The following is a 27,255-nucleotide window of genomic DNA, read 5'->3' on the forward strand; positions in this document are numbered from 1 at the left end:
GAACGCTATTTTGCGTTTAAAATGACAAAAAACAACAAAGTTGGTAATGAAAAGTACAATGTAAAATTAGGAATTATAATTTTGTAGTCTTTATTATGCAATAACAACGCTTCGTTTACTGTTGAAGAAAGTTTGTAGGTTAAAATTGCGCTTACTACGGCGCCTCTAGCGGGAGATAATGTGCTCAACGGGGAACCTTTTTAATTGGTGTACTATGCCTGTTTCTTTAGCAGCGCCGCGCGGTCGATTTTTTCGCCCTCTGTGGCCATTTGTTGAACTTGAGAGTGTGCGGGCCCTGGCACAACTGCAACCGAATAACTGAGTCCGAAAGCCGTTCACAGCTTCACATGGCTTCACTATCGTATTCAGTTATAAAAACCTTTAAAACACAAAATAACGGCACTTAAGAACCACTAATTGATTAGCAATAATTTTTCATCAACTAACCTTCATCAATTTTTAAGAACTACCTAATTTATAGCGTAAACAATAAATACTACGACCAAAAAATGCGACTACGAAACTAGCGGTAACCATGTGTACTGTTCCAAAAGTGTGCGCAAAACGAAGCTCGGTTGCGCCCGTTTGCGCGCACACATACACACCCGAACGCTGCTTTAGCGTTTGTCGCGCCACCTAGAAATAAAAATTACTACTAGTTTTAGAACTTTTACAAAAATAAAACTTCTAAAATAGTTTGCAGCATCTTTGCAGATGACGAGGTGACAAGTAAGCTACAATAAGAGTCCGTTACCTGTATTTCTTTCATTTCCCTTTGGTGTTAACTGAACATACGAGACCTGCAGGCTTGGAACGTGAGAAGACGACAGTTCGGCGAGGCTCAAATAAATCGCGTGCTTCTTGCAAGGCGAGAAACGGGAGCAGCCGCAGTTACAGCGATTAGCTGTGATACTGTTGCGGCTGTTGCTGAATCTGAAGCTCTTTGAAGTGAATGGTTATAGCGGCTGCGCGCTGCGATCTCAAAGCGCGTTCATTCTTTGATCTCTAGTACCACGGACATTGGACAAAAAACTCTTTGCTTTACGGACAGAGGGTCCGTCGCAGGAAATTCGAAGACCTCACCCGTGTATGTTTGTAGCGTGTGCGTTCTTGCATCCTACGGTTCCCACAGTGCGTCCGATGCTCGAAGGTAGCGTCGTCGCCTGTCGGCACCTGTCTTATCGCCGGCCGCGCTGCCGCCGTGTCTACTTTTGGGGAACTCCACAGGCGCGTAGTCACCGTGTTTGCAAGTGAATTTCGCATTCTTCTGCTCCCCGAAACGTGCTCATTTCGGATCGTACCAATGGTTATGTCATCTAGTGTATGTTAAAACGACGATGGCATTTGTACACCGGCGAAGAAATAAATCGTTATGAACTTGGGCGGTCATGAATCTAGTCCAAAGTTGCAGTTTTTACGTAGCGAAAATGGCTACGGAAGTGGGGTGGTCCCGGAGATAGGCGCTTCAAAGCGCCAGCTGTAGCGACAGCACCAGGAAGTGGCACGTGGCGCACACGCCAAGCATTTCAGAGCTTACTGGCTTTCGAATGAGAGGAGTATGCGCGCGCTCGTGGCCTATTGGTTAGAGTACCGGGCTCGACGGCCGACGTTCGATTCCACCCCATCGGTCACACATAATTTTCTATTAATGAAAGCGAGGCGAAAGAAGAACCTACCTGCCGCAAAGTGACAGGAATTAGGTTGTAACGCATCGCAAAACATGTTTGGAATGTCTTCATAAGCGATTTCTAATTATTGTATACTGGACTCAACTGCTACACAACAAAAGAACAACTGGAAAAATCAACACAAATTACCCAATAAATTGTTTATTGAGAATACTCAACGGTAATATTGTTGCGCAAGGGTTGAGTGAACTCAATCGCTCTTGAAAATTTGTTGAAGTCCGTTGTTTCAACAATTCCCCAACAATATATCAATGGTTAATCAACACTCATTTTTGTACGGGCTTCGTGGCGTCTGTGCAGGACAGTGACGGCAGTGCTACGTGAGGTTTTATTTAAACTAAGAAATGGGCTCTCAGGGAAGCCTACATTTCTTCGTTACACAGGCGAATTCGTTGCAGTGGTGTTCGGTGTAGAGTAGCTCACATTACATGTGAAACACAGGAATTGGGCCAGGACCCAACCAGCCGTTCGTTATACATGTAATTTCGCTGTAGAGGCGTTCGTTGTACAGGCGTTCGACTGCATTTGAGGTAGCGGTAATGCAATTGTACTTATGCGGGCCGTGAAGTTAATTTGGCTTGAACGTAACCGGCCGTTGCAATAAGGCCTCTAATGGGGCCCTATTGGGGCGGCACCGCTTTCCTATTATAGACCCTATTTTTCCTTTTTTTTTTCCTCGAGCTTACATGAAGCTCAGGAGAGATAATCAGGCTTAAAGAGATCTCTGCACACATATTTTATGCAGAACACAAACCATGCACATGTGAGTGTGGCTTACCGAGAGAAGTGGATGATTCAATCACGTTTGGAGTGTCATAGCCGTCCGTAGCACGTGCCCATGCGTACGCAGTTGCATTCTTCCTAAAGAGGGGAACAATCGTGAATTATTCACCAATCCATCGCGCTGATTATCTTGTTCATTGATGTAAATTAGATGCCCAAGAATCAGTTAACAGGAGCGATATTAAAATTCGGGAGGTTCATACTGTGCAAGCCTTCTTGGGTCAAGTATATTGCTCATACAGTAGTTCGCTATGAAGAATGCTACGATGAACAGTGTGATGAGTATTCAGATTCAACAGCACCACATGCGACAGGAACAAGCAGGGAGAATGCGAGCTCATGTCTGGTTTTATATGTGCCAGACCGTCTCGTAAGCGGCGCTGCTGAACGCAAATCATTACCGACTGGCTCAAATTTGCAGTCCTAATATTCTCTACTCACTTTTTACATGCACTCGTTAGCCATGACTGTTCTGGCTCAATAGGGGCATATTACGTATAATATTGTCCGCCGTGGTAACTGCTACGCACGATGCTGTAGGTTCGATTGCGACTGAGGAGCCAGCTTACCGTTAGGAGCGTAATGCGTAAGACGCTTCTGTACCAAGCTTTGGGTGCCTGTTATGTAACCCCGGCTTGTCGAAATCAATCAGGAACCCTCCACTTACAGCGTCCCCCATAACCCACTGTCCAGTTTCGGTAAGGCAAACGCAGCCGTTCACTTGTATTTATAGTAATTATATTATTCCTTCTATTGGTGATGTACTTATGCTCCTAGGCGTACCGCCACGACCGTACCATGTTCTGTTTGAATCCGATGGCGTGTAAGAGGGAAGGGCATCACAGGCATCGGTGGTCGTCGCCATGGCTTCCACCGCACAACAACTTCCACCGCACGACAGAAAGGAGGGAAAGGACAGCCCTAACTCGGAGGAATAAGTGTGCCAGTTCGACGGCAAATATTCACGCTGGAGTGTAACTGAAAGTGCAAACACAGTGAATGTTTCAGCTAAGGTGCAAGCTTTAAGAAAGGTTTCATTGCGGATTAAAGAAAAACCGCGTTTTCTGCTCTGTTTTGCGCGCCATCGCCCGCTGCGTTGCCGCAGTTTCAATGCTGGATGCAGCAAGATATTGCTCGCGAAGCGCCAAATGATAGATTATGCAATTATTTACTCGTTTATTAGTACATTATAGCTGCCGTCCAAGCAGGCAATGTTATAATATTGAACAGTATGATTGAAATGTTAATTACACCGAGCACAAAAATCCGCCTATCTCATCCGTGCGTTTGCTTACAGGATGTTTAGTTTATTATTTTAGGGAAAATAGAGCTATTTATGAATACCTTACCGTCCTCCAGGAAGGCGTCGGGTAAGGGAAGAACTACGCTTACATCAACGTAAAACGAGCGTTATGCAAAAATGCCAAAAAAGAGAACATCAGGTAAGGTAACAAAAATTTCGAGGACGCTTAAGCTTCGCCTTTAAGAGTGGAAGGCTATAGCATTCAAAGACCCCTGGCTGCTTTTCATGCTTCGCGGCAAGTGCAGCCTATGTAACCGTAACGTTTACCGAGAAGCGCTGGCGGCGAACGCTATGCACGAAGGCGAGCTTTGTGGCATAGCGTGGCCGCTCGCGTGGGTCGATCTCCTGTTACTGTTTCGCACTTTTAATATTTCAGTCTGAGAAGAGCTAACATAAAAGATATTTTCGCTGTCGGCGTTTTTCTCCCATAACATTTGTTTGTGGGCTGCCGTTTCCAAAATTCCTAGAAATAACTTTTGAAGAATGAAAGACAAGGCATGCGTGGTTCGGAACCTGGTTCGAAATTCTCTTTGTCGAAGTGATGTCCGACGTCGGGCGCGGGACGCCGGATGCCAGCGCTGGATTTTCCGCGACACGGGGCCCTTGACGCTTTATTCGCACAGTGTAGTAGCATGCAAGATCTATACAGTCAATTCAAAAAGTACAATTGCAATAAAATTACGAAAAATAAGCACGGTACCGTACTAGTAAATGTTACACGAAAATCATCGCTATACCAGACTAGGCATACAACGTGGCAATTGCCGTATCACTTGCTGCATAATCACCATGCAAATAGCAAACGGGATACAAAGAAGAGAATAAACAAACTAAGACGAGAAATAACTCTGCCATCGGGCCCGCGACGCTGCAGTGACGCTCGGCCTTTCTGTACCAACGTGGCAGCGGCCCTCTGAATGCTGACGCGCGTTCCCAAGGACCTAAATAGGCTTACCATACCATCTACGATAAGCAACATGTTCAGACACAATGAATTGTGGGTGGCCCCACAAATGATTAGCGTAGAATAATAAATTATTAAATCCACGTACTACAGAATCAATGCATAAGAATCTAGAAATATGCTCCAAAGAAATTGCGTCCGAACCCATCTCGCGATGACTGTTGGCGGTAATACGTAATAACTGAATCAATATAGCTACACAACGTAGTGACAACGTCAAAACGCGATATGTATTACGTGTGTACTGCAGCGGGAGTCTTCTTTAACGCTTCTGTAAGAACACTCGGCGTCATCTAGAGCCATTGCCGTGAATTCTGTGCATGGCATGAAGTATGCGCAAGGTTGGTTGAAGAGCGGCACGTATGTGCACTCTTGTGAACCCAAGTTGGTCTGATGATTGATTTCGAACCCTGCTACCTCTTTACAGCAGGCGATGCGCTTCTTATTTCACCACTGACTACACAGTGACCCAGGTAGGTGAGAAAGCGGTTACATACAAACGTAGATTGATAGCCCTTGGAATGTGCGTGAACTGCCATAAAGAATGCTAAAGCATTATTATAGACGCTAGAGAACAAGATGACTTAGACCTTTCAAACAGATGTTAACCTCTCGTGTCCTAAGCTGCTTGCCTGAATCACTCCAGCAGCCGCAAGTAGAAACATACCTGATAGAAATTGTGCTTCTCACTGACGGATGAGACCAGCCAGCGGTTTCCTGCAAATAGTTTCAGGCACTCGCAGCAGCTGTCCGTGATTGGCAACCGATATATTGGTACATGACTGAAGGCTGGCGCTCTGTCGTAGGTGACAGCGAAGTAATGAAGGAATACCGCAAAACGCGACACGAGTCCGCGGGGAAAGGGTTGCTCTTTGGGGACATCGTGTAGTGATACCAAGGGCGGTGCAAAATAGACTGTTCAAGCTGCTGCATGATTCTCATCAGGGTGCGTCTACAATGAAGACAAGGGCGAAGTTTAGATTCGGATGACCCGTTCTATACCAAGCCATTAATCAATTGCTACAGACTGTTGACGCCTGCACGGTATCCCTTCAGTTGGCCGGTTTCGCGGGAGAGGTGTTCACGGTTGGAAACAGATTACGCAGGGCCTATTGAAGACAAGATGCTCTTAGTTTTTGTCGAGACATACAACAATTGAATATAAGCTACCACGCGCGGCAGCCACTGCTAGTATGGATTCCATACTCGAACCTTGTTCTACCGGCACGGTTTAACCTGCACCGTAGTTACAGACAACGGGACATCGTTTACCATGTCAGACTTTGGTCAGTTTGTGCAAAAAATAGCATCGAACAGATTGGTACCCCACCACACCACCCTCCAAGCAATGTGCTAGCAGAACACGCCATGAGAACTATAATGTATTGAAGAGAATGCCTGAAGTAGAGTTAGCAATTGCTCTGGCCAGAATTGTTCCACTACGGAAATTCGCCACAGGCTTCAGCGTGCGTACTAGACTGCATACGTGCTTTCCTCCCATGAACCACGAAATCTTGAAGGATCCAGGTGCTGATTCCGCCAGTTGGTACTTCATCCCTGGAGACGCCGTCTACGTGTGCAACTACGGCAGAGGAGACAAGTGGACGCAAGGCAAAGTAAGAGCAACCAGTGGTGCCCGTCTCTTGAATGCAGCTACTGAGGATGGCGTCCTTCGACGTCTTGTTGACCATATCCGGAAACGTTCACCAGTGACAGGCGCAGGTAAAGAAGTGTCTACCACTGAAGTGCCAACTAGTACGACCAACGAGGCGCCGCATTACGGGGCTGAAGACCTCTCCGAAACTTCTATTCGCGAGCTGCGTCGGTCCACAAGAACCCGAAAGCCAGTGAAACGCTACGTCTTCTAGGACGGAGGGACGCTTCACATTAAAAAAAAAAAAAAAAAAAGGTCTGGGACAAATACGCCTCAAGAGCATGCGTCGGTTGTCCCTCTTTCTTTGTTTCTCTCCCTTTTCTTTTCGATATATTTCTGGGGCGGAAATAAACTGCTGTCTGCTAATAAATAAGCTGCTGCGACATCGGCCATGTTTTCACCTGGTAGCTGCCGGCCTGTGAGCGACAAAACGTTACAAGAGGCAATGCGCACGCTGAGATCTCGCGCGGTCTGCCTGCTACCGCCGCAATCCGCGTGCGGAGACCTCGGCTAACGGCGCCATCCAGGTTCCTCAGGCGCGCGCCCCCATTAGTTCATCACTGTTTTCCTAGAGAGTGCGCCGAATGCGACCGCCGAAGCAAAACTTTCGAGCGCGCGCAACAGAGGCCATCAGCATAGCCTTTTATCGGCCCACTATTGTCGGCGAGACACCGACTGAGCACATGCACCAAATCCTGTGCCTTCAGCTTAAATGAAGGCAATAATGCACTTGCACTACGATGATGGATGCACTAAGATTATGGATGCGGAAGCATCAAATGGTTCATTCAGCGAAAAAACCGCCGTCTGTCGCATACAAACGGCACCTAAAAGGGTACCGGCTGCACCTGTGGTGGCGCCACTGCCCGGTGCGGCAGGTTTTCTAAACAAACCTTCGCTTTGAAACTTGGGAGCGCTTGTCACTTATTCATATTGCTAGGTTCTCTCAGATTTAGTGCAGACATTCACTAAGTGTGTGCATTCGCACCGCTGCTTCTACTGCCTGCTGAATAATGGTTGGGCTGCCAATGTTAGCATAAAGTGCTCACAAGCAAACGTTTCATGAGAGTATAATAAGTGTAATGAAGCTATTAGGCTTACGGCCTACACCTAGTTTTCAAAACGTGCTCATAGTTCAATAAATGTTTCTTTAGGCTCGTCTCGTTGATAACCACTGCGAGAAAAAAAAAACGCTTTAATATGTTTGGATGTTGAGAATGATATTTTATGCTGTACTTTAATTTTTCTAACTTTGATATGCTTCGCTTGTTCTCTACCCTAAAGTAGAGTTTGCCATATTTACATTAGGAGGTTATAAAGATTACTTGTCTCTATTTTTTTGTTTTTTTTTTGCATCGTTTTGTGCTCTGAGTGCTTCAGTTTATGAATCCTTAACATTTGCTTCTTACAGCTAAAGGATGTCCTGGCATATTTCGACTTTGGCATGCTTCGTAGTTTAGCGTAATGACAGGCTGCACGTAATGCTATACGTCACTGTCAGCGTGATCACGGAAATTTCTACAGTTGCAGGTCACAAAAAGCCAGGCGAACGTGGTGCGGCCAAACTTCACTGTAATGTTCGGAATTCCTGGTCACGACACGTAAACCAATTTCTCTCGAAGCCTTGCTAGGCATAATTTTAGTTGGCAACGCACAAGCATGCTAAATCTTAAATAGTTTGGAAGAATCCCTGCAGATAAAAATTACGTTGGCATTAGCACGTAAAAGTACGAATGCAATAAGTGTGACGTTTCGCGTTCGCAATGGTGCGTCAACCAAAGAGCTTGTCAGAATGAAATGGTACTCACACTGAGCCATCCTTTGGATCCGTACTTCCAAATATGTTTGTTGTGTACTTTTCCTTGTCGTTAACAGAAATTAGGTCGTTGAAGACGCACTTGCGGTTCAATCCGTAAAATGGCTCGTCCTCATAGGACCTCATATACAGGTAATACCTTCCCGGCGCTGTTAGTGCCTGCAACAGGAATATTATAATAAGTGCGCCTTCATGAAATCAGGCGCGAATGATGTGCATTGCACTACTAGAAAATCTCGGTCTGATTGCCAGTGTGAGGGCTTGTCTAACTGCCTTCGTAGCTGGAAATTGTTCATTGGCATTTTGCTGCAGCGATTACAATTTAACGTGTTGCTAGTATAGGCATTGCTGATACGACACTAAGTGAAAATAAGTATAGAGATATAAGAATGTATATGGCATCAAAAGAACACAGGTGGCAGTATTCCTGCAGAAATTAGGCAACAAAGAAGGCCGAGTAATTGCAGTAACACCTGCAAAAGAGCACGAGTTAAGGAATAAATATCGCAGAAAATATTTAAACCGGAGGGAGACATAACTGAGGCTGGGAATAATCAAATAATAGCGGCGTTTTTAAAGGAAAGATCAGCTTGTCAATCAAAGAAAAATGAACACAGATGAAGTTTGAGTTCAACAATGAGAAACACAACAAAAACAACAAGACGCGTCAGTTACTTCCAAGCATCTGCATTAACAAATTGAGGCCGTATTAACAAATTTCGCCAGACGCTGGTGTCACTGGCAGTTCGTGACACTGCAAGATCAGTGTCAAGGACCTCAAAATGAATAACAATTCGCACGAAGCAGAGCGGTTCTGTAGTGAGCGGATTGCAGGGTTGTAATTACAGAGCGATGAGAAGTAAGGAATCAGAAATTTTGATCGGGCGACGAAAGAAGTCGCACCAAAAACTACCGGTGCTACGTGACGATAATCAGTTCGTGCACTAGGCAGTTTTACTCGTAGATGTGATAGACTTTAGTTCACAGCTACTAGGGATTAAATGCTAGACGCGTCAACGACTAGATGACTCGTTGTGCTAAAAGAGGTTAGAGCTTCGATAAATTCAACGACAGATGCCGCCGAAAAGTGGACGTATAGCACTCGCAAACTCTTCAGCTTTCTTCTAAACTACTCAATTTTTTTGAAAACTTCAATTGTGTACTATACTCTGAGGGATAAACCAGCGCGTCCACCCCTCCTGCACGCTCCGCATTATTGGACGGGCAAATCTATGATTGTTCTTAAGAGCAAATTCCAGCCACTACCGACATTATTAGCGAAGGCGGCCCGCTAGTGGTAAAGAGCATTTACAAATGAAAAGCTTCGTTAAATTCGGCCCCACGGCTTTACCTTCTGCGAAAGCAGGCACGCTCAACTCCAGTTGACGTCTACGCATTCTTGGTGTGTGTGTGTGTGTGTGTGTGTGTGTGTGTGTGTGTGTGTGTGTGTGTGTGTGTGCGTGTGTGTGTGTGTGTGTGTGTGTGTGTGTGTGTGTGTGTGTGTGTGTGTGTGTGTGTGTGTGTGTGTGTGTGTGTGTGTGTGTGTATGTGGATTCTGAGTTACAAAAGTCCACGAGTCAGTATTATTAGCTGCACGTGACAGGAACAAATTATTTTTATTCCAGTGAATTATATAGCAAGGCTGGATACATCGTAGACATAGTTACATGCAGTACACCATATACTGTGTTTCCCAACTAACGTTAGCCAAGCTGTTCAACGAAACAAATGATTTAAAGGAGATAGCGCAAGATACACATATAAATCCTACGGTGTTTGGTCGTCCGAAGTGCGACTTCCGAACGCTGGAGGCGTTAAAACCTAATTACTGCACCGTTCTTTTAATTTTTTTTGTTTTTCAACTGCTTGGCTAACGTTACCTAGGACACCACATATGTATTATTTCTTTCAATTTTAATTGCTGATCCATAGGGTGTTGTGTTGAGCTCGTTGGTGTTTCTGGTGCATCGATCTCCTCTAGTGTGACTGCCGATATTAACGTACCAAGCGTTTTAACGCGGTGGCTCTGCCCGCGGGAAAGGGTGTCGCCGCATGCGTGTGTGTCGCGGTGCTTCCAATATCAGGCGTGTGCGCTAGAGGTCCTGTGCTCAAATCCAGCCAATAGTTAACTTTATTAATGGTCACTTTAGTATTTACAATGCCATACTTGTTTGAAATGACGATTATGCAAAGTCACGAAGCCATTTGAAGCCATAATGACGAAGTTTAGACAAATCCAAGCACTAACCATCCTTCCCCATGATGGCTGAAACTTCCAACTCTCGTAGGCACTAGCACCACGGTTCCCTCTAGTAACCATTGTATGAAATTGTGTTTTGGAAATCGTAAACTACTTCTTCGCTGCGCCGTTCTACGTGGCGCCACCATCCCTTCAGTGGAGAGATACGTAGGAAAAATTGCCTCGAAGTCGGACAGAAAGCTTCGCTTTAGTAACTCAGCCCTGTACTACAACTCAAGCTGGTAGTAATTCACCCTAAAAAGACATTTCCGCAAATTAATGGCGAAGAAAAGAAGTCCATCTCAGATGTAAACCTATAAAACGCATTAAGAAGGATAACCAAGCTGTACAAGCGACATCTTGAGTCTTCGGAAGCACTGTATTTCGTTTCATACACAGCGTGTAGCGCTGTAGAGGCTAAAAAGACTTCTTGCAGTAGCTGCGTTCGCACGAAGACATTGTTAAGTTTTCTTTTTTTGCCGAAATTACGTGATCCTTTTTTGTTATTTAGGCTCAGTAATAAATGAAGTTACATACCTTAAAAATGAAGAAACTATCTTACGCCCTAGCCATTTCATTGTTTTAGATCATTTAACCTTTTGTGGTTTCCCTTTTCGGAGTTCATTTGAAGATCGTCGCTGCGCCTCCCGTGCGGGCACGCATAGAGCTTGCACGAATATCAGCGACCGTGTAGTTTACTATGGGACGCGCGGAGGTATACATCTTGATAACCGAACTTCTTGCGCAGATTTCGCAGCGTTGCACGCGAACTACAAAGCGGAGCATAAGCGTCTGCTTGCTGCGAGTTCTTATGATGACTCATCATCAAGGCTGCCTGCACGTTCTCACTGATGCTGTAGTTGTACGACCGCTTGTGAACTCTACCGCAGGCCCTGGGCAACGCCGTCATCTTTCGTCGCCACAGCCGTGCAGGCTAACAGCTGGCCTAAAATGTGCTGAAAATCATGGCTTGCTGGTCATAAAAGACCACGCAAAGAAATTGTTTTATCACGCTACATCGAACGCCATGCAGTTGTCGCACGCAATGACCTATCGTTTTTTTCACGTCAATTAAGGATGAATTAATTGTTCATTACGCACTGACATCACACAAGCATAGTTCGTATGGAGAAACCATTCCTAATTTAAGCAAGCGAAGAAGTGCGATTGGCGAAGCGTCCTGCCAATAGCTTTCCTCAAAGCCTGCGGCAATAAATCAACGCAGGAATATTTTTTTTTTCATCGACAGCGGCGACGCGCCAGTGTAGACTGATATGCTTTATAAAGTGTTTCCTTATTCTTCATCGGGGAACTTTAAATATAGGGAGCGCCGCGCGTACTGGGGGCGAGGACTTACGGAGTCGCCATCTGTCGGAAGCACCTCCCTTGCGTAGTGTAAGGGATCACGTGGCGCGCTCCTCATAGGTTTGGCTTACGGCGCTTAATAAGAACACCACGCGGTAGCCCTCCTGTAGATTTCTGTAAGTACTCTCAAAACGAGGGAACTTTATTACTGTCGAAATATTCTTGGGCAAACTGAAAGCACAGAATCGTTTACAGACGCCATATCTTTACCGAATACGTACAGTGAAAGCCACTGCGCGCGGTCGCCGCGATGGAGTCTCCCGGACCTAATTTCGTGAAATGTCGGCAATCGCTAAGTGCAAACTATGTGAAATATGTTCTTATAGTTAGCGGTCTGTATAACCAAATGGCGCATAACAAAACGAAGTATCAATGCATGCAGCGATCGCACGCGTTCGCGGTGGCCGACTGCGCGTCTGCATGCATGTCCGTGCACAATGTTTCGCTTTCACTGGAAGCGTTTTCGCACCGTGCTGTGAGCTTTAGGTCGCAGAATATGAGCATTTGACACTCCACAAGCAACCATTGTTGCGTGGACGTTATCAGACAGCTGTTCAAAAACAATTTCTTTAGCCGCCGCCGGCTTCGCTGGATCCCGTAGGGGGCTGCTGGGACTGCCACACCAGAAGTCTTGTACGACCTGCTGGTGTGGCACCTTGTCCTGAATGTTCTTGATGGGAGTGATGGTGCCATCTCTGAACGGTACTGGGAACAAGTACCTCTCGCGACGATATTGGACGCGCCGCTGCTGTTGGACTCGACGGTGCGAAAGCCCGCGTGAATGAGCAGTAAAAGAGCTTAAAACAACTTTCGCGATCTCAAAGAAATAAGAGAGTGTCTTTTCGACATGTCAACTTCAGTCGTCTTTTTTTGCTGTTGCTAGCTCAAAATAACTAGACTGCTGCCGCCTTCTGATGAACTTATGGTGGGTGCGCCACATTCCGCGTTGTCACACACAAAAAAAGGGACGCCTTGACATCTTCGGGACACAATATCGTCACGCTCGCTTGATGGGAGGGCCATCGCCGACTCCGGTGGACCGCCAAACTATCCATCTGGCCCAGCGCCTCGGACGACCACTGGTTCTGCTCGAGTAAATGACTGCCGAGCGAATTCCGTCGTCTTGTCGGGCAGGAATACAAACCAACGACTTCGGAAGATGACACTCCACACGTGACTGCAGCGCTGCTTACCGAAGCTCTCTTCCCGCGGTGTGGATCAGGCCGCGTGACACTGCCTCGCGGGTGAGATTCGGACGGCGGGCCGCCAGTTGCCAAATCCTACTCTAAGGTCCAGTCTCTAATGCAAAACTCGTTTTTTTTCTACTTTCTTAGTTAGCCCAATGGTTATAAACGGCAGCCTAAGAGGCAACAAATTTTCACATATGTACACGCTCCTTAAAGTAAGCAACCACTCTTTTTCACCAGCGAAAGTGGGAGTAACTTTTTCATGAGCCTTAAGACCGCCCACACCAAGTCGTGTTTGGACAAGATGAGCATCACCTTGTGTATACAGGTTACGCGCCTCGGAAGCAACTTTTCCTCATGGTGCCGTAGCCACTGTTTCGAAGCAGGCGAAAAAGTACACAATGTTTTGTCTCGCACATGACTGCAAAAAGCATTGATAGAGAGGAGCAACTCTTGCGCTATTCCTTACATTCATTCTCTGTCACATTGACTTAAGAAAGTAAGAGGTCGATACGTGGTCAACGTTTTGTCTACGGCTGACAATAAGTTAGATGAGATATACGTCGCCCTGCAGAGAAAGAAAAGCTACTTGAACTGCAAGAAAGAGTTCACAAATGTTATGTAAAGCACACCAGGAAGTTCGCAGAATTCTGTGCGGGTGCACTTTATGAAGCTCTTTTTAGCTGCGGTCACTTTTACGTTGTGCAGAGACGGTGTTGTATTAGTCAGCAATTAACTGAGCATAAAAGTCCATTGAACGGTGATACGCCGTCGAAATTTTCTTACACTGTCGCGATTGCAAGCGTACTCCTGGATTTGTGGATAGTTTAGTTCTGCTCAGGCATAAGAACGAAAAAGTGCGCCTTATGGCTGACGCTAGGCTTATTACTAACAGAGGTAGCGCGTGTGTAAGTCACCGATCGATCATCTTGCACAAAGAGTTATTGTCCTGCTAAACGGTTGTGTTTCGCGAGCGCCGACACTTGACCAAGATTGGCGGGTTACCGGTGCGCCTTCCCTTGAGTATGCGTAGATAAGTTTCGTATCTTCCTTTTATTCCGCCATTGTGCAACCTTTCGGTTGAAGCGAGGTGTTTATCTGGTTCAGACTGTTCGCACTTCTATCCATGTTTGTACGCCTGCCGTCGGTGATATTAAAAAGAAAAGGTTTTGGCCATTCCTCCTTAGCAAACCAAGGCTGAGAAAAAGAATGATTCTTAGCTTTTACGTGCCAAATGCACGATCCTATTATGAGGCACGCCGTAGTGGGGCTCCAGAATATTTTTGACCAGCTGGTGTTTGCTAACGTTAATCCAATCCAAAAAAAGAAGAACACGGGCGTTTTTGCATTTTTCTCCCGTCGTCATGCGGCCGCCGCGGCCCGTATTCGATCCTGCGCTGTCTGGCTTAGCAGCGCAACGAACATGACACTACGCCACCACGGCGGGTCAAAGCTAAGGCGGAGGGGAGTGAATATATATTTCACTTGGAATGTCAGTCCAATGCTTCTGTTTTAAAGCCTTGGAATGCATTCGATGACTTGATGTTCACTTTCATAGAATGTTCTCTATGGTCGGTTATAACCGATTACAAAGGTAATGGAAGCCTGCCTACCACATAAAACAGGTCCATGGCGATGGAAGTATCCATTGGAAGCCAGCAAGAAAGCGGAATGAGGCTGGTATATTTTTGATATATTGCGCGCTGACTAAATGGACTTCCAGATTTTGTTAAATGTGTTCAAATAGATCAACGAAGTTATGTTTTCAACAACTGTTCTGTTTTCTAGTTTTAGAAGCCAAAAAGTGAAGATGTTCGACTTTGAATTAAATAAGAAAATAAATCATTTTGGATATCGACCCGACCTGTATAGACATCGGGCGAGGAGCAAAGAGCGCGCCGCGAGCACTTCCTCCTTTCTATATTATGCGGACCGGCGCGGCCACGCTTGAGTGTCTTGCCGTCGCGCTCTGGGTCGATTTGGGGACGTTTTAGCTCGATTACCGGACAATTAACGTGATATCAGTTCATACAATGGTCATGACTGTATTGCACTGACGGAAGGACTATAGAATGAACGTAACAGAACAGAAAGTGGGCTTACGAGGCGCAACGTACGCGTGCGCAACGTACGCGTGCGCCACGTACGTCCACTTTCTGTTCGTTTAAGGTCCTTCGTACTTTTTCTACCCGCGTAACACTAAGCTCAATACACTCGCGAAAGCCACCATCTAGTGCCGTTCATGGCTTCAATAAACCTCATACAAGGTCGCCGAAGAACCACTGTGTAGCCTTTCGGTGCAGCGGTGACTACACGGTGCGAAAATTTCTCTTCGCTGCGCTAACACTCTACGTGCATCATCAATGGCGGTGCATGACCATGACGCGCACTATTTGGGCTGTATTGGTTTTTCGCTCGACGAAAACAAGCTGCACTTGTGAATAGCCAGCGTAAATTGGAAAATACGCTTCCTATCTGGTCGCTTGGGTGTGGGATCAGAAATGTAAGAATGCTCGTGTACGGCTAACTCACTGCAGCGCAAAAACATCGCAGAGCGCATCGTCATAGAAGTTTTGCGTCAGCCACTGGAGTCGTATTCCGGCATTTCAAGTCGACTATGCAAAGTGCACGTTAGGCTTCCGTGTGAGGCCGATGGCGTGGCTTAACACAGCGATCACTGAGGTTTGTAAACCAGCGTCGTACATATAGGCTTTGTGCGTCAGTATTGCCTTTTTGTCCTGTAATTCTGTCATTTTTAATGAAGATCACATAAAAACAATGCGACGGCAATCTCCTTAAGATAGTTGAGTTCGTCGGAGAGATTGAACCGAACAAGACCGAACAAAAAAAATTGGTTTTGATCCTCATGGGGTTTGAAAATATGTCAGTGCTGCTTGTCTAGAACGGTGAATAGCCCGGTCTAGTCACCATCTATGGCAAAAAAAAATCGAAGAAAACGAAACACGACCTAACGCCGCAAGACCACATATGGTCAAGGCGCATGCTCGGCTCATGCGCTATACTGAAAAAACCAATTCATAAGAAGGCAGTGCTCGTTCGGAATCTAGGTCATTCAGCAGCCGGCCGCTCGGTCACTCGACAAGTGTGACTCACACTACGATATGCTTTTATTACAAACGAAACTACTACATTCATGGGACGAAGCCGTGCCGAGGAAACATGGTAGTGGCGCAATGTATAATGACAAAACATTTTGAATGCTTGTGAAATAAACGGCAGATCTTGCTCCGTAGCAGAAACGGTGCACGCGTTGTTACGATCGTCGCGTATGCTTATTAACTACTAATTGCTGCCAAACCAAAGCGTAGAAGTACATGAAGAATATTGCAGTAAGGCCACGTTCGCAAAGCCAATTATTAGAAACATAGAACTGATTTCCCAGGCTGATTGTAAGCTCAAACACGCGCGCACATATCGCGCTGTGTGCTTCGTCCACCTCAGCGCCAACAAAACTTCTGGCCATGTCATTTCAAATCACTTTACTGTGCCTCACAAGATCCTTTCCCACCTTGCAGACGCTGCATAATGTTAAATAAACCGCGTTTACGCGAGAAAAACCACCGCAACTGTCACCAAGGGCATATCTAGTGTATAACGAGTATAGAAAACGGAGCGCTTGCCCAAGCCAGCATGCCGACTGCTGATAGATGGCGGCATTGCCTATGCAACATGGTGGTGCCCATGAAAAATTTAAGAAAAACAAAAACAAGAAAATCTATGCTCTTCAATTTTACTATGCTGATGTACATACTCAAAAATGCGCCGAGCATTCTACAGCATTTCGCTTACCTTCCAAGCATCTTGGTGGGGCGATAAATCCGGTCTGCGCTCGGGAAGCTCTGCTCGGCTCAGGGCAAAAGCAATCGTTATGAACAGCGCTCGTGATATGCTGTTCCCAACGGTCTTCGGTAACGACGTCATGTTAGGAACAGGTCTGCGTCATACAGAATAATAAAAAGAACGTGTACATGACATCAAGTGGTCTCCAAAATCAAAGATAATCTTTCACACGATTACAACATCCCCTCGCCGCTTTACTTCAACACAATCTTCGCCGTTTGATTTTTGCAACATGCAAGAACTCAAGTACTTGAACACTTGAAAGCTTTAACGACTTCTAAGGGGCAACGATAAACCAGTAGCCGTGCAGTACAGCCTAAGTCATAGCCAAGGTCTTCCTTTAGAATCCTAAATCTAGAAACACTCCCCTTCCTTTCCCTTATCCTACATATCTGTCGATTTGGACTTCCTGAACGCGAAAGCAAATATGAAAACACACTGAATGCTAGACTCCGCTGCTTCTATTTAAAAAAATTGTTCGACAGTTCTAAATTGTTTTTGTGTGCCGACACGCTGTTCACACAAGTTATCTCTGCCCATTACAAAATCGTCCAGCCGCTTTACTGGTTACATGGAGATACAATTCAATTTAAAGGGGCCATCACTTCCAGGTTTCAATATTTATTTCTGCATTACATGTTAAACGGTACTCGTTCCACAGCAAGCTGGCACAGTTTGAGGGCATTTGGCAGGCGTAGAAAGCTTTTATTTCATTTCCATTGCATCGCAGTCGAACCGTACAGAAGTGTGGCAAGACTAACGGGTCACCAAAATAAAATAGACAAGGATGTAGGATTTGCCCCCCCCCCCCCCCCCTTGTATGTAAATCATTCTTTAAAGTTCCGATTAACAGCTCAAGGACACCACAGGTGACAGAAATACAACAATTTTTTTTAGAAAGCACACACACACACACACACACACACATATATATATATATATATATATATATATATATATATATATATATATATATATATATATATATATATATATATATGTATATATATGTAGTGTTTAAATGCGTACAAGATCGAAGGGTTTCACTCCAGACCTGAAGGTATAAGATTAAAAAAGACAGACGAACGTGCTGGCCTATGTTTTCACTGACGATTGACGAAGGCGGGGCCTCCGGCCGAAACATTGAAAACATAAGCTATAACATAAGTCTGTTCTTTCTTTTGAATATGCTATATATATATATATATATATATATATATATATATATATATATGTAGTCGCAGAAGCACTACAGCCATGCGCTGAACGCATACGAAAAATACACACAGAACTATTCAACGTTGTGATGGCAGCTCGAGGAAACTCTTGTCCTTGAGAGCGACAGAGGGGGTACGACGCACTCTTCCTACGAACATGCAATTTTCCGCTTCAATTATATAGAGCGTGGCACGATCTCGGTGTTTTGCGGTTATACTACGCTCTGTGAATCTTGGGCTGCATCCATGCGTGCTGCAGTTGGCAGAAAGCCATCCCTGTTTTGCGCGGTCTAAATTCTACCTGCGTTCGGTCACATGTTTGAGGAAGAGATGAGATATTTCGAGCTATCACGGCGTTGAACATTTTTTGTAGTTTTTTGTTCGTTGCGTTCTGCGCATGGCTGTTGGGCTTCTGTGTGATTGTATATACCGTGTGTGTTTCTTTTGGAGCACCCAAAGCTTTTAAAAATTACCTGTGCCAGATAGCACAGTTCTAATTCGTGTTCTAAATTACTCGCTGATGCGGCCATTACTTCTTCGAGAAATAAAAATGTTTAAATAACGAATAAGCGTAATTATAACTCTTCACTGAATTATTTTACGGCCCATATTTAAATTTACGAATTATAGCTCGTGAGTTGACAAGGTGTATATACTTGGAACCAAATTTCTGGACACCACCAGTATCTAGATATTGTGTCCGACGAAATGAATTGCTGTTCCAGTTACCTCTATTAAGAAAACGCTGTTTTATGCACTGCTGCACAAAAGTAACTGGAACACTAATGCGCTTCGTTGGACACTTTGAAAATTAATCTCTGAACTAGTGCAGTCCACATGATTCTTTCCAAGGAGATACGCCTTGCGAACTCGCCTTCTATAATTCACAGATTTCAATATAGGCCATATTACAGCTAACTTAAAGTGAATTAGCGTACTTACGTTAATCATGCAATGAAGCGCTCATCGAGTCATCAGATGAAAAAGCCCTCGTCGAGTCATCAAGATGAAGGGTTAAAATTGTTCTATCGGACACAGGCAACTTGCATACATTTTTGACATAAAAAAAGGACACCCAGTATAGCAATGCTTTTTAAGAATGAAATAAATTGACGGGATTCAGCGTTCTGTCCTCTTTTATTTTCCTCTCTGGTGCCCTTGCGTTAATAATCAAACCTTAAAAAAATAAAGTGACACATTCAGGAACGGGTCCCTCAGAAAAAAACGGAAGCCGATCTCGATGTCAGTGCGTTTGTGTCCTGCCGATTCTGGAAGCAACTGAGCGAACCGGAACGACACCATGATCGCCAGGCGTTATCGGCGGCCATCTTGGGATGCTGAACTCAGACGTTCTCTGGTTTGTGCATGCTTTTGTCGCGGTGGCAAACGGAATTGTGGGCACAAGTTTTGTCGGCACCGCCCTTGGTGCATTGTTGAGATGAAAGAGTGTGAAGGAAGATGTCGAATGCAGTTTTAGACTTCTTTAGCAGGGGCTTGAAGACAGCGATTGCAAATGGAAAGTGTGAGGTAAAATGGGTGCTAAGTTGCAGTTTTTTTTTTTTCGTTTGCATGTGTATAATCACGTTGGCTACTCGCAGTTACGGTGGTCAGCGGAGAACAGTTCCCGGTCCCTCTCATATGGTCCATTATTCGTTTTATTTCATGTTCCAACGGCTGATGTTGTGAGAGAAAACAGCTTCTTTCGAGCAGCAGCGCCAGGGGCACATTCACACAGCGATTATTGTGACCATTTTTGCAGATAATAAATACGCTAACACGTGTTCTTGTAGAAAAGATATTATAACGCATATTCAAATGTCAATGCGCACTATCACTATACATTTACAACACATCAACTATAACACATTTGCAGTTCTTTAGGCATACATATATGTAAATCATAATCAGCCTATCTATACGTCCATTGCAAGACAAAGGCCTCCGCCAGCGACCTCCAATTACGCATGTCCTGCGCTAGCTGATTCCAAGTTGCGCCTTCAAATTTCCTAATGTCATCACACCACCTAATTTGCTGCAGTCTTCGCCTGCGCTTCCCTTCCCCGAGAATCCATTCTTCCACTGAAATAATCCACCTGTTATCTTACCTACGCATTACATGGCGTGTCTAGCTTATATATATATGTATAGCTCAACATAAGCCTGGGGTAAGGTATATTATAACATGCTGTAGAAAGCTCCAACGTTTCTAATATTCTGGTGTCACGGCATCATCAAATAAATGTCGACATTTCCACACGTGTTCTCACATACGAAAAGAAAAATGCGCCAACAAAGAGCATCAGACGCAATTTCTCAGCCGAGTTGTAACAGCTGCCCAGGAATTAGCTATATTTATTTATAAAAACAACACAACCACGCGTAAACGGTGCTTGGATGTGGGAAATACGTAAATGGAAGGACAATACCAGCCACGAATCCTGACAACGCATTCATCTCCTAGCTAGCCATGAGAGTTGCACGAGGTATGACTATACCTGCAAGGTAGTTCACTCGAATATGTTGATGGGCGAGTTGGTTCTAGTCCAGGGGGTAAATATTAGCTTGAGGTGGCGATAGAGACTTAATAGGCGGGAATATCAAAGAACAGAGCGAGCGCTGCTTCCCATTCGCTCTAACATGTACTCCCTAAACGGCAAGGTATCTTGTTTTCGCGGAATCTTTTAAAGGGAAAGAAAAATCTGGCCTGAAGTTTGAGCACCGGGAACAATTTGAATGTTCTCTGAGTATGTTTACTGTCATATTGGGCATAAACATTCATAAATTAGTGAGGTAATTGTGACTACTAGCTCGCTCAAAGCACCAGATAATACGGACTTTTTAATGTTGTTTACGACGACACAGAGTTAATTTCATCTGCATTGCTTCAATTTAAAAGAAAAAGGAAAGTGTCTGTTGATTGAGATACTCCCTAATGCGATGTTTCAGCGCAGCTAAGATACGCGTTTTCATTTCGCGATATATTGACGCATAGACTTTTAGACAGAAATCACTGCATCGACTGGCAGTGGACCAGTGCAGTCAGCGCCTTCGCTGAGACAGGGGCAGTATGGGAACGCTGGCATGACTAGGGGCATCTGAGCGAGCTGTGGAAGAGGACGAACGCGCGAGCAGTGGCATGAGCGCGGTTACGCCGAGGGACGCCGACGCTCAACCCAGGAACGGGCGCCTGAGGGCTGCGCTCTCAAGAAGAACCCTGGTGCCTATAATTGAGCTTAATTAAATGTATTTTGGATCATGTTTTATTGTTTTGCACACGCGTTACCATTCTAGCCTTTTCTTGAATTGTTGGTGCATTCTTGTTTGTTCTTTCGAAAGCGAACGTTTCTCATTTTGTTTTATTTTAATTAAGCTCGCTGCTCGTGCTTTCACGTTAGATTTGAATATGTTTCTTTTTTTTGTAGGGACACCTCTACAATAGCAACTCCAAGGCGACATAAGAAAGACTGAATGAAAAAATGATAAAGTAAATAAATAAATAAGAGATGGCAAACAACCTGCGCGATACCCTCCACTTCATTGTATAAGGTGTTGTTCGCTCAGGGCGTTGAGGATAATTAATTCACTTGTCGTTCAACGCTTCTGGCGAATTTTTAGAGAGACGTTCGAGGAAATCGGTATGGGGATGCCTTAAGCTATCTTCAAGTAATTTTTCTACGATTAACCGCGAGCTACCCCTTTTATTTAGTCGTTTAGTCTGGTACGTGACAGTTTCTAGAAGTTGTTAAAATAAAAACAGTGTCGCTTCGTGTCAGCCTAATGCAAGGAAAATCAATCAATCAATCAATTATAGGTAAGCCAGTTTCGCTTGTTCCGTTGGCTATTTGCACGCATCTATGTGCGACCGAATATGCAATCTCACTTTCCCCATGATTTATTGCACAGTGCTCAAGTTTGCAGAGAATATTGATGTTGGGGTAAATGAAAACCTTTCTCTCTTGTTTCTGGACCACTCTCGACCGTATCGTAGAATTTCGGTTACCGAAACGATTCTCCCACTGCCTTGCAACTTTATCGTTCAAGTGTGCACTGGTTGGTGCCACGTTATTATGCGCCACTTGCAGGTGTTACGGCTCGATCAAACATATCCCCACCTGCCCTAGCTACAACGACCAGCGCCTTCGATTCTGCAGGACTTTAGATTTCCTTGATTGACGATATCTTGGTGACATAAAGTTGGACCCTGGCCGCACGCGTCGTAATCCCCAAAGGCGATATGTGCACACAGCTGTGCCTGAAGTCGACCGACCTCAGTGAGCGACTATAGCTTCGATGTGCATAACCGGACGAAGTGACACCCCTTTCTTTGCTCTCCTTTCTTCCTTTTCATCCGCTAACCCTCTTTGCCCTGCGTAGGGTAGCAAACCAGACGTGCGGTCTAGTTGACCTCTCTGTCTTTCATCATCATCATCATCAGCCTGGTTATGCCCACTGCAGGGCAAAGGCCTCTCCCATACTTCTCCAACTACCCCGGTCATGTACTAATTGTGGCCATGTTGTCCCTGCCAACTTCTTAATCTCATCCGCCCACCTAACTTTCTGCCGCCCTCTACTACGCTTTCCTTCCCTTGGAATCCATTCCGTAACTCTTAATTACCATCGGTCTCTGTCATCTCTTTTCTTTTTCACCCATAGCACACTTTCAACGGTCAACAAAGTGACCATGCACCTAGCAGTTAATCAAGCTGGTCTACACAAATGAGCTTCACTAAACAAAGGCGGCTGACCCTGGGTGTCAAAGGATGAAGGAGAGTTTATATCATGAATCAGGACACCGGGAAAAAACAGAACAAAACTGAAGACCTCTAGTAGTCTAATGGAAGGCCGCGGAGATATGCAGAATGTACAAAATGCGCTTATTTCGAAATGGAATTATTCCATGTTGTGCATGATTTTAAGACAGTTGTTTAATTCCGAGTAAAAATGAAAAACGTTTTTTATGTGCAACATTTCATGTGCAGCAAAGGTGACGCCCTAGTCAGCTTCCTTCATAAATCGTTTTTCACTCACCGATGGAGATCCCGGCTGCCACTGATGATGCACGTGTTCTCTGAAGAGCGGTCGTCCAAACGGGCTCCTACTTATAAAAGGCGGGCAAGTAGAAAATCGGAAGGCGAGACAAAAATAAAAGAAAAGCGACATTCAGGTGCGGAGCAAAATTTGTCCTACTTATATATATATATATAGGCGAAGGTGGCTTCTCTTTCTTTTTCCCGTAACAGGTCAAGTGGGCACGCTGGCTCATCGTGGTAACGAAAGCTGTTCGGCAAATGTTATGCTTTCAAGCTTCTCGTCGCTTCAAAGCACGTGTAGCCGTACGTAAGCCTCACTCTTTTTCAGTACTTCAAGGGCGAATTATTTGCACGCTGCAACCTAGTCACTCGCCTATCTCGGGTATTCGCGCAGATCAGGGGCAAGGCATTTACTCGGAAACGTGCCGCAGGATTAATAACGGGTTTTTTTTAGAAGAAAGTACACGTTCTTTTGTAGATGTTACACTTTCTTTCTTTGCTTCGCTTTTTTTTTCTTTCGGGGGTGAGGGGGCGCGCTTTACGTGGCATGCGGCGGTTCAGTGGCCGTGGTGTTTTGCTACTGAGCGCGAGCTTGCAGATTCGACCTGACAGCGCAGGGCCTCCTCCTAAGAAAAAAGATATAAACAAGCGCTCGTTGGGTTGGCGTGAGTGTGTGAACTGAACGCGATGACGAAATGCAGTCAGTAGAACCAGAGTCCTTCCATGTTTTTTTCTGGTCACGAAACTGCCGCCTGAGCTTCGTATAGAGCCAGCGCCCGCGCCTGGAGGCGCAAATGTGTATGAGGGGGCATGAGAACGCCGCTGCGCTTGTGGTTGTGTGTCTGTGTGCGCGCTTTCCAAGTTTCCGCTACCGTCGCTTTACATTCGCGTAACTGCTTTTAAAATTCTGCATGCATTGATAAATGCCTGAGCGCGTCTTCTGCAACAAAATGAGCGCCCGGGTAAAAAAAAAAAATAGCCGCTCCTAAAATGCAGCTTGCGGCGGTCTCGATCAAAAAGGGAAAAATAAATTCAGGGATCTCACGTGCCAAAACCACGCTATGTATACGAGGCACGCCGTAATGGGGCATTGCGGCTTCAGTTTAACCACTTGAGGTCCTTTAACGTGCACCTAAACCTAAATGAACGAATCTTTTTTTGCATTTCGCCCTCATCGAAATGTGGCCGCCGTAGCCGGGCGGTCTCAGTACGGTTTGCCTTCTCAGCGCCGTTCGTCTCAAAGCTTCGCTAGGTTCCGCATTTTAATAATTACCTGAAATTAATCACCGCGCATTCGCAAAAAAGCGCCAGTGGTGGTACTTGTTAAAATGAGACAAAAATCTGGGCTGTTGCGTACCCACTCACTCGTAAGTGCAAACTCTTGGTTGCGCATAGCGCCAGGCTGTCTGCCGAGCGCCAGCCGTTCATTTTCTGCTAAACTGTGAGCCGTATCTTATCAGGAGATTAAAACAATGAAGCCGTTACTGCAAGGACCGATTGCTTAGAATGACTTGCTTGGCAAAAAAGAAGGATGGCAATAAAAGAAGGAGCTAAAATGGGCGCTAAGAGGGTAGTTCTTTTTTTTCGTTTTCGTATGTATGATCACGTTGCCTAGTCGCAGTTACGGTGGTAAGCGGAGAAGACTTCCCTGTCCCTCTCATATGGTCCATTATTCGTTTTATATAATGTTCCAACGGCTGACGTTGTGAGAGAAAAGAGATTCTTTTGAGCAACAGTACCAGGGGCACATTCACACAGCGCATATTGTGGTCACTTATGCAGAAAAGAAATGTGCTAACGCATGTTCTTGTAGAAAAGAAATTATAACGCATATTGAAATGTGTCATTGCGCACTATCACTGTACATTTGCAACACATCAACTATAACACATTTGCAGTTCTTTAGGCATACATATATGCAAATCATCATCAGCCTATCTATGTGTCCATTTTAGGACGACGGCCTCCCTCAGCGATCTCCAATTACCGCTGTCCTGCGCTAGCTGATGCCAAGTTGCGCCTGCGAATTTTCTAATTTCATCGCACCACCTAATTTTCTGCCGTCTTCGACTGCGCTTTCCTTCCCCGAGAACCCATTCTGTGACTGAAATAATGTACCTTTTATCTGACCTACGCATTACATGGGCTGTCTAGCATATATATACGCACAGACACACACACACACACAAACACACACACACACACACACACACACACACACACACGCACGCACGCACGCACGCACGCGCACACACACACACACACACATATATATATAGATACATATATATATATATATATATATATATATATATATATATGTAATGACGCGAAATAGGTTTCCACGTGTTGACACGGGACCCTTAAGGCAGGAACGACGAAGTTCGTGGTTGCGCGCGTGCTCTGCGAGGACCAGCCATCGCTAAAGGCAGACGTTTTTTCTCAATGTGTCGGTGCTAAACTGTTTTAGTTGTCATAGCTGGGTGACATTTCTGGTGGAGGTGCTGGGTACGGTCGATGTTAAGATCTCCGGAGCATACCCCAGACCTAAGCCCGGCGAGTAGTTCAACCGAGCTTACCCCTGTGCACGTACGTACCAGCCGACGCCTCCAGGGATTCCAGCCACAGCACGGTCTGCTACCTGAACGAACTAGAATGACGACCCAACCACCTCCTGCCACTCCTGCAGTATCGCACGTTGTCGTCAATCACATCCGGACGCCGAATCTGTTCCACGGAAGTGCTTCAGAGGACGCCGATGACTGGCTTGACCATTTTGACCGGGTTGCCAACCTCAACGACTGGAACCACGAGCGTAAGCTACGTTACGTGTATTTCGCTCTTGAAGATTCCGCGAAAACATGGTTTGAGAACCACGAGGCGACACTGACGTCATGGGAAGAATTTCGTAGGCAGTTCCTCAATGCCTTCGCCAGGGCGGACAGGAAGGAGAGAGCGGAGTTAGCGTTGGAGGCAAGAATTCAAGGCCCGAATGAGCGAGTGACTGCGTACGTAGAAGACATGAATCGGCTTTTCAGACGTACGGACCCTTTGATGACTGAAACAAAGAAGGTGCGCCATCTCATGCGCGGCGTCAAAGAGGAAATCTTTGCTGGCCTAATTCGAAATCCGCCGACGACACTTGCAGAGTTCCATGACGCAGCCAGTACTATGGAAAAGGCCCTTCAACAGCGGGCCAGGCAAAACAACCGCGACGCCGTGATTTCAAGGGAGGTCTCTGCCGTTATCCTCGGTAACGACGTTGGCGCCTTGCGAGAACTCATCAGGGCTGTCGTCAAGGAGGAACTGCAGAAGATGCAGACGACCACTGCGCCTGTGGGACAACTTTCCATTGCGGAAATGGTGCGCGCCGAGGTCCGACAGGCCGTCCATGTTCCTGGACAGTACGAGGCACCACAGCAGGTACCGCACGCCGAAATGAGTTACACTGAAGCAGTACGCCGTCCACCACCCTCAAGTGCGTGCAGCATGGTACACCCCACTCAACAAATGGACGTAAAATTCAGGCCGCCTCGCGGCCCACCGCACATCGCAGGACAAGGAAGCGCGACGTCTGGCGTACCACAGACTACAAACCCCTATATATATATATATATATATATATATATATATATATATATATATATATATATATATATATATATATATATATATATATATATATAGCTGAATATCTGTGAAAGAACGTAAGCGTGGGGTCAAGTATATTATAACTTCGCCGCATAGGAATCTCCAACGTTTCTAACGTTCTGCTGTCACTGTGTCATCAAATAAATGTCGACATTTCCAAGCGTGTTCTCACATACAAAAATAAACATGTGCCGAAAAAGGGCATTACACTCGATTTCTCAGCCGAGTTACAACAGCTGCCCAGGAATTAGCTATCTTTATTAAAGAAAAACACAACCAAGCGTAAACGGTGCTTGGACGTGGGAAAGCACGTAAATAGAAGGACAATACCAGCCACTAATCCTGACAACGAATTCATCTCCTCGCTTGCCATGAGAGTTGCACGAGGTATGACTATAACTGCAAGGTAGTTCACAAGAATATGTTGATGGGCGAGTTGGTTCTAGTCCAGGGGGTAAATATTAGGCGGGAATATGAAAGAACAGAGCGAGCGCTGC

General features: G+C 45.4%; 1 protein-coding gene across 1 annotated transcript in view; it reads right to left on the reverse strand.

Moving 5' to 3' along the window:
* Positions 1–23,163, reverse strand: part of LOC126540943 (female-specific histamine-binding protein 2-like) — a 35,966-nt gene extending 12,803 nt beyond the window's left edge. The window contains exons 1-4 of the mRNA XM_055076146.1: positions 23,106–23,163; positions 16,810–16,954; positions 8,201–8,367; positions 2,467–2,549 (exon numbers count right to left, since the gene is read on the reverse strand). Coding sequence (XP_054932121.1) covers positions 2,467–2,549; positions 8,201–8,367; positions 16,810–16,941 — 382 coding nt within the window. The 5' untranslated portion in view covers positions 16,942–16,954; positions 23,106–23,163. The remainder of the gene's footprint in view (positions 1–2,466; positions 2,550–8,200; positions 8,368–16,809; positions 16,955–23,105) is intronic.
* Between the last annotated feature and the right edge of the window lie 4,092 nt (positions 23,164–27,255).

This window comes from Dermacentor andersoni, chromosome 2 (genome assembly GCF_023375885.2).
Source record: "Dermacentor andersoni chromosome 2, qqDerAnde1_hic_scaffold, whole genome shotgun sequence".
Lineage (NCBI taxonomy): Eukaryota > Metazoa > Arthropoda > Arachnida > Ixodida > Ixodidae > Dermacentor > Dermacentor andersoni.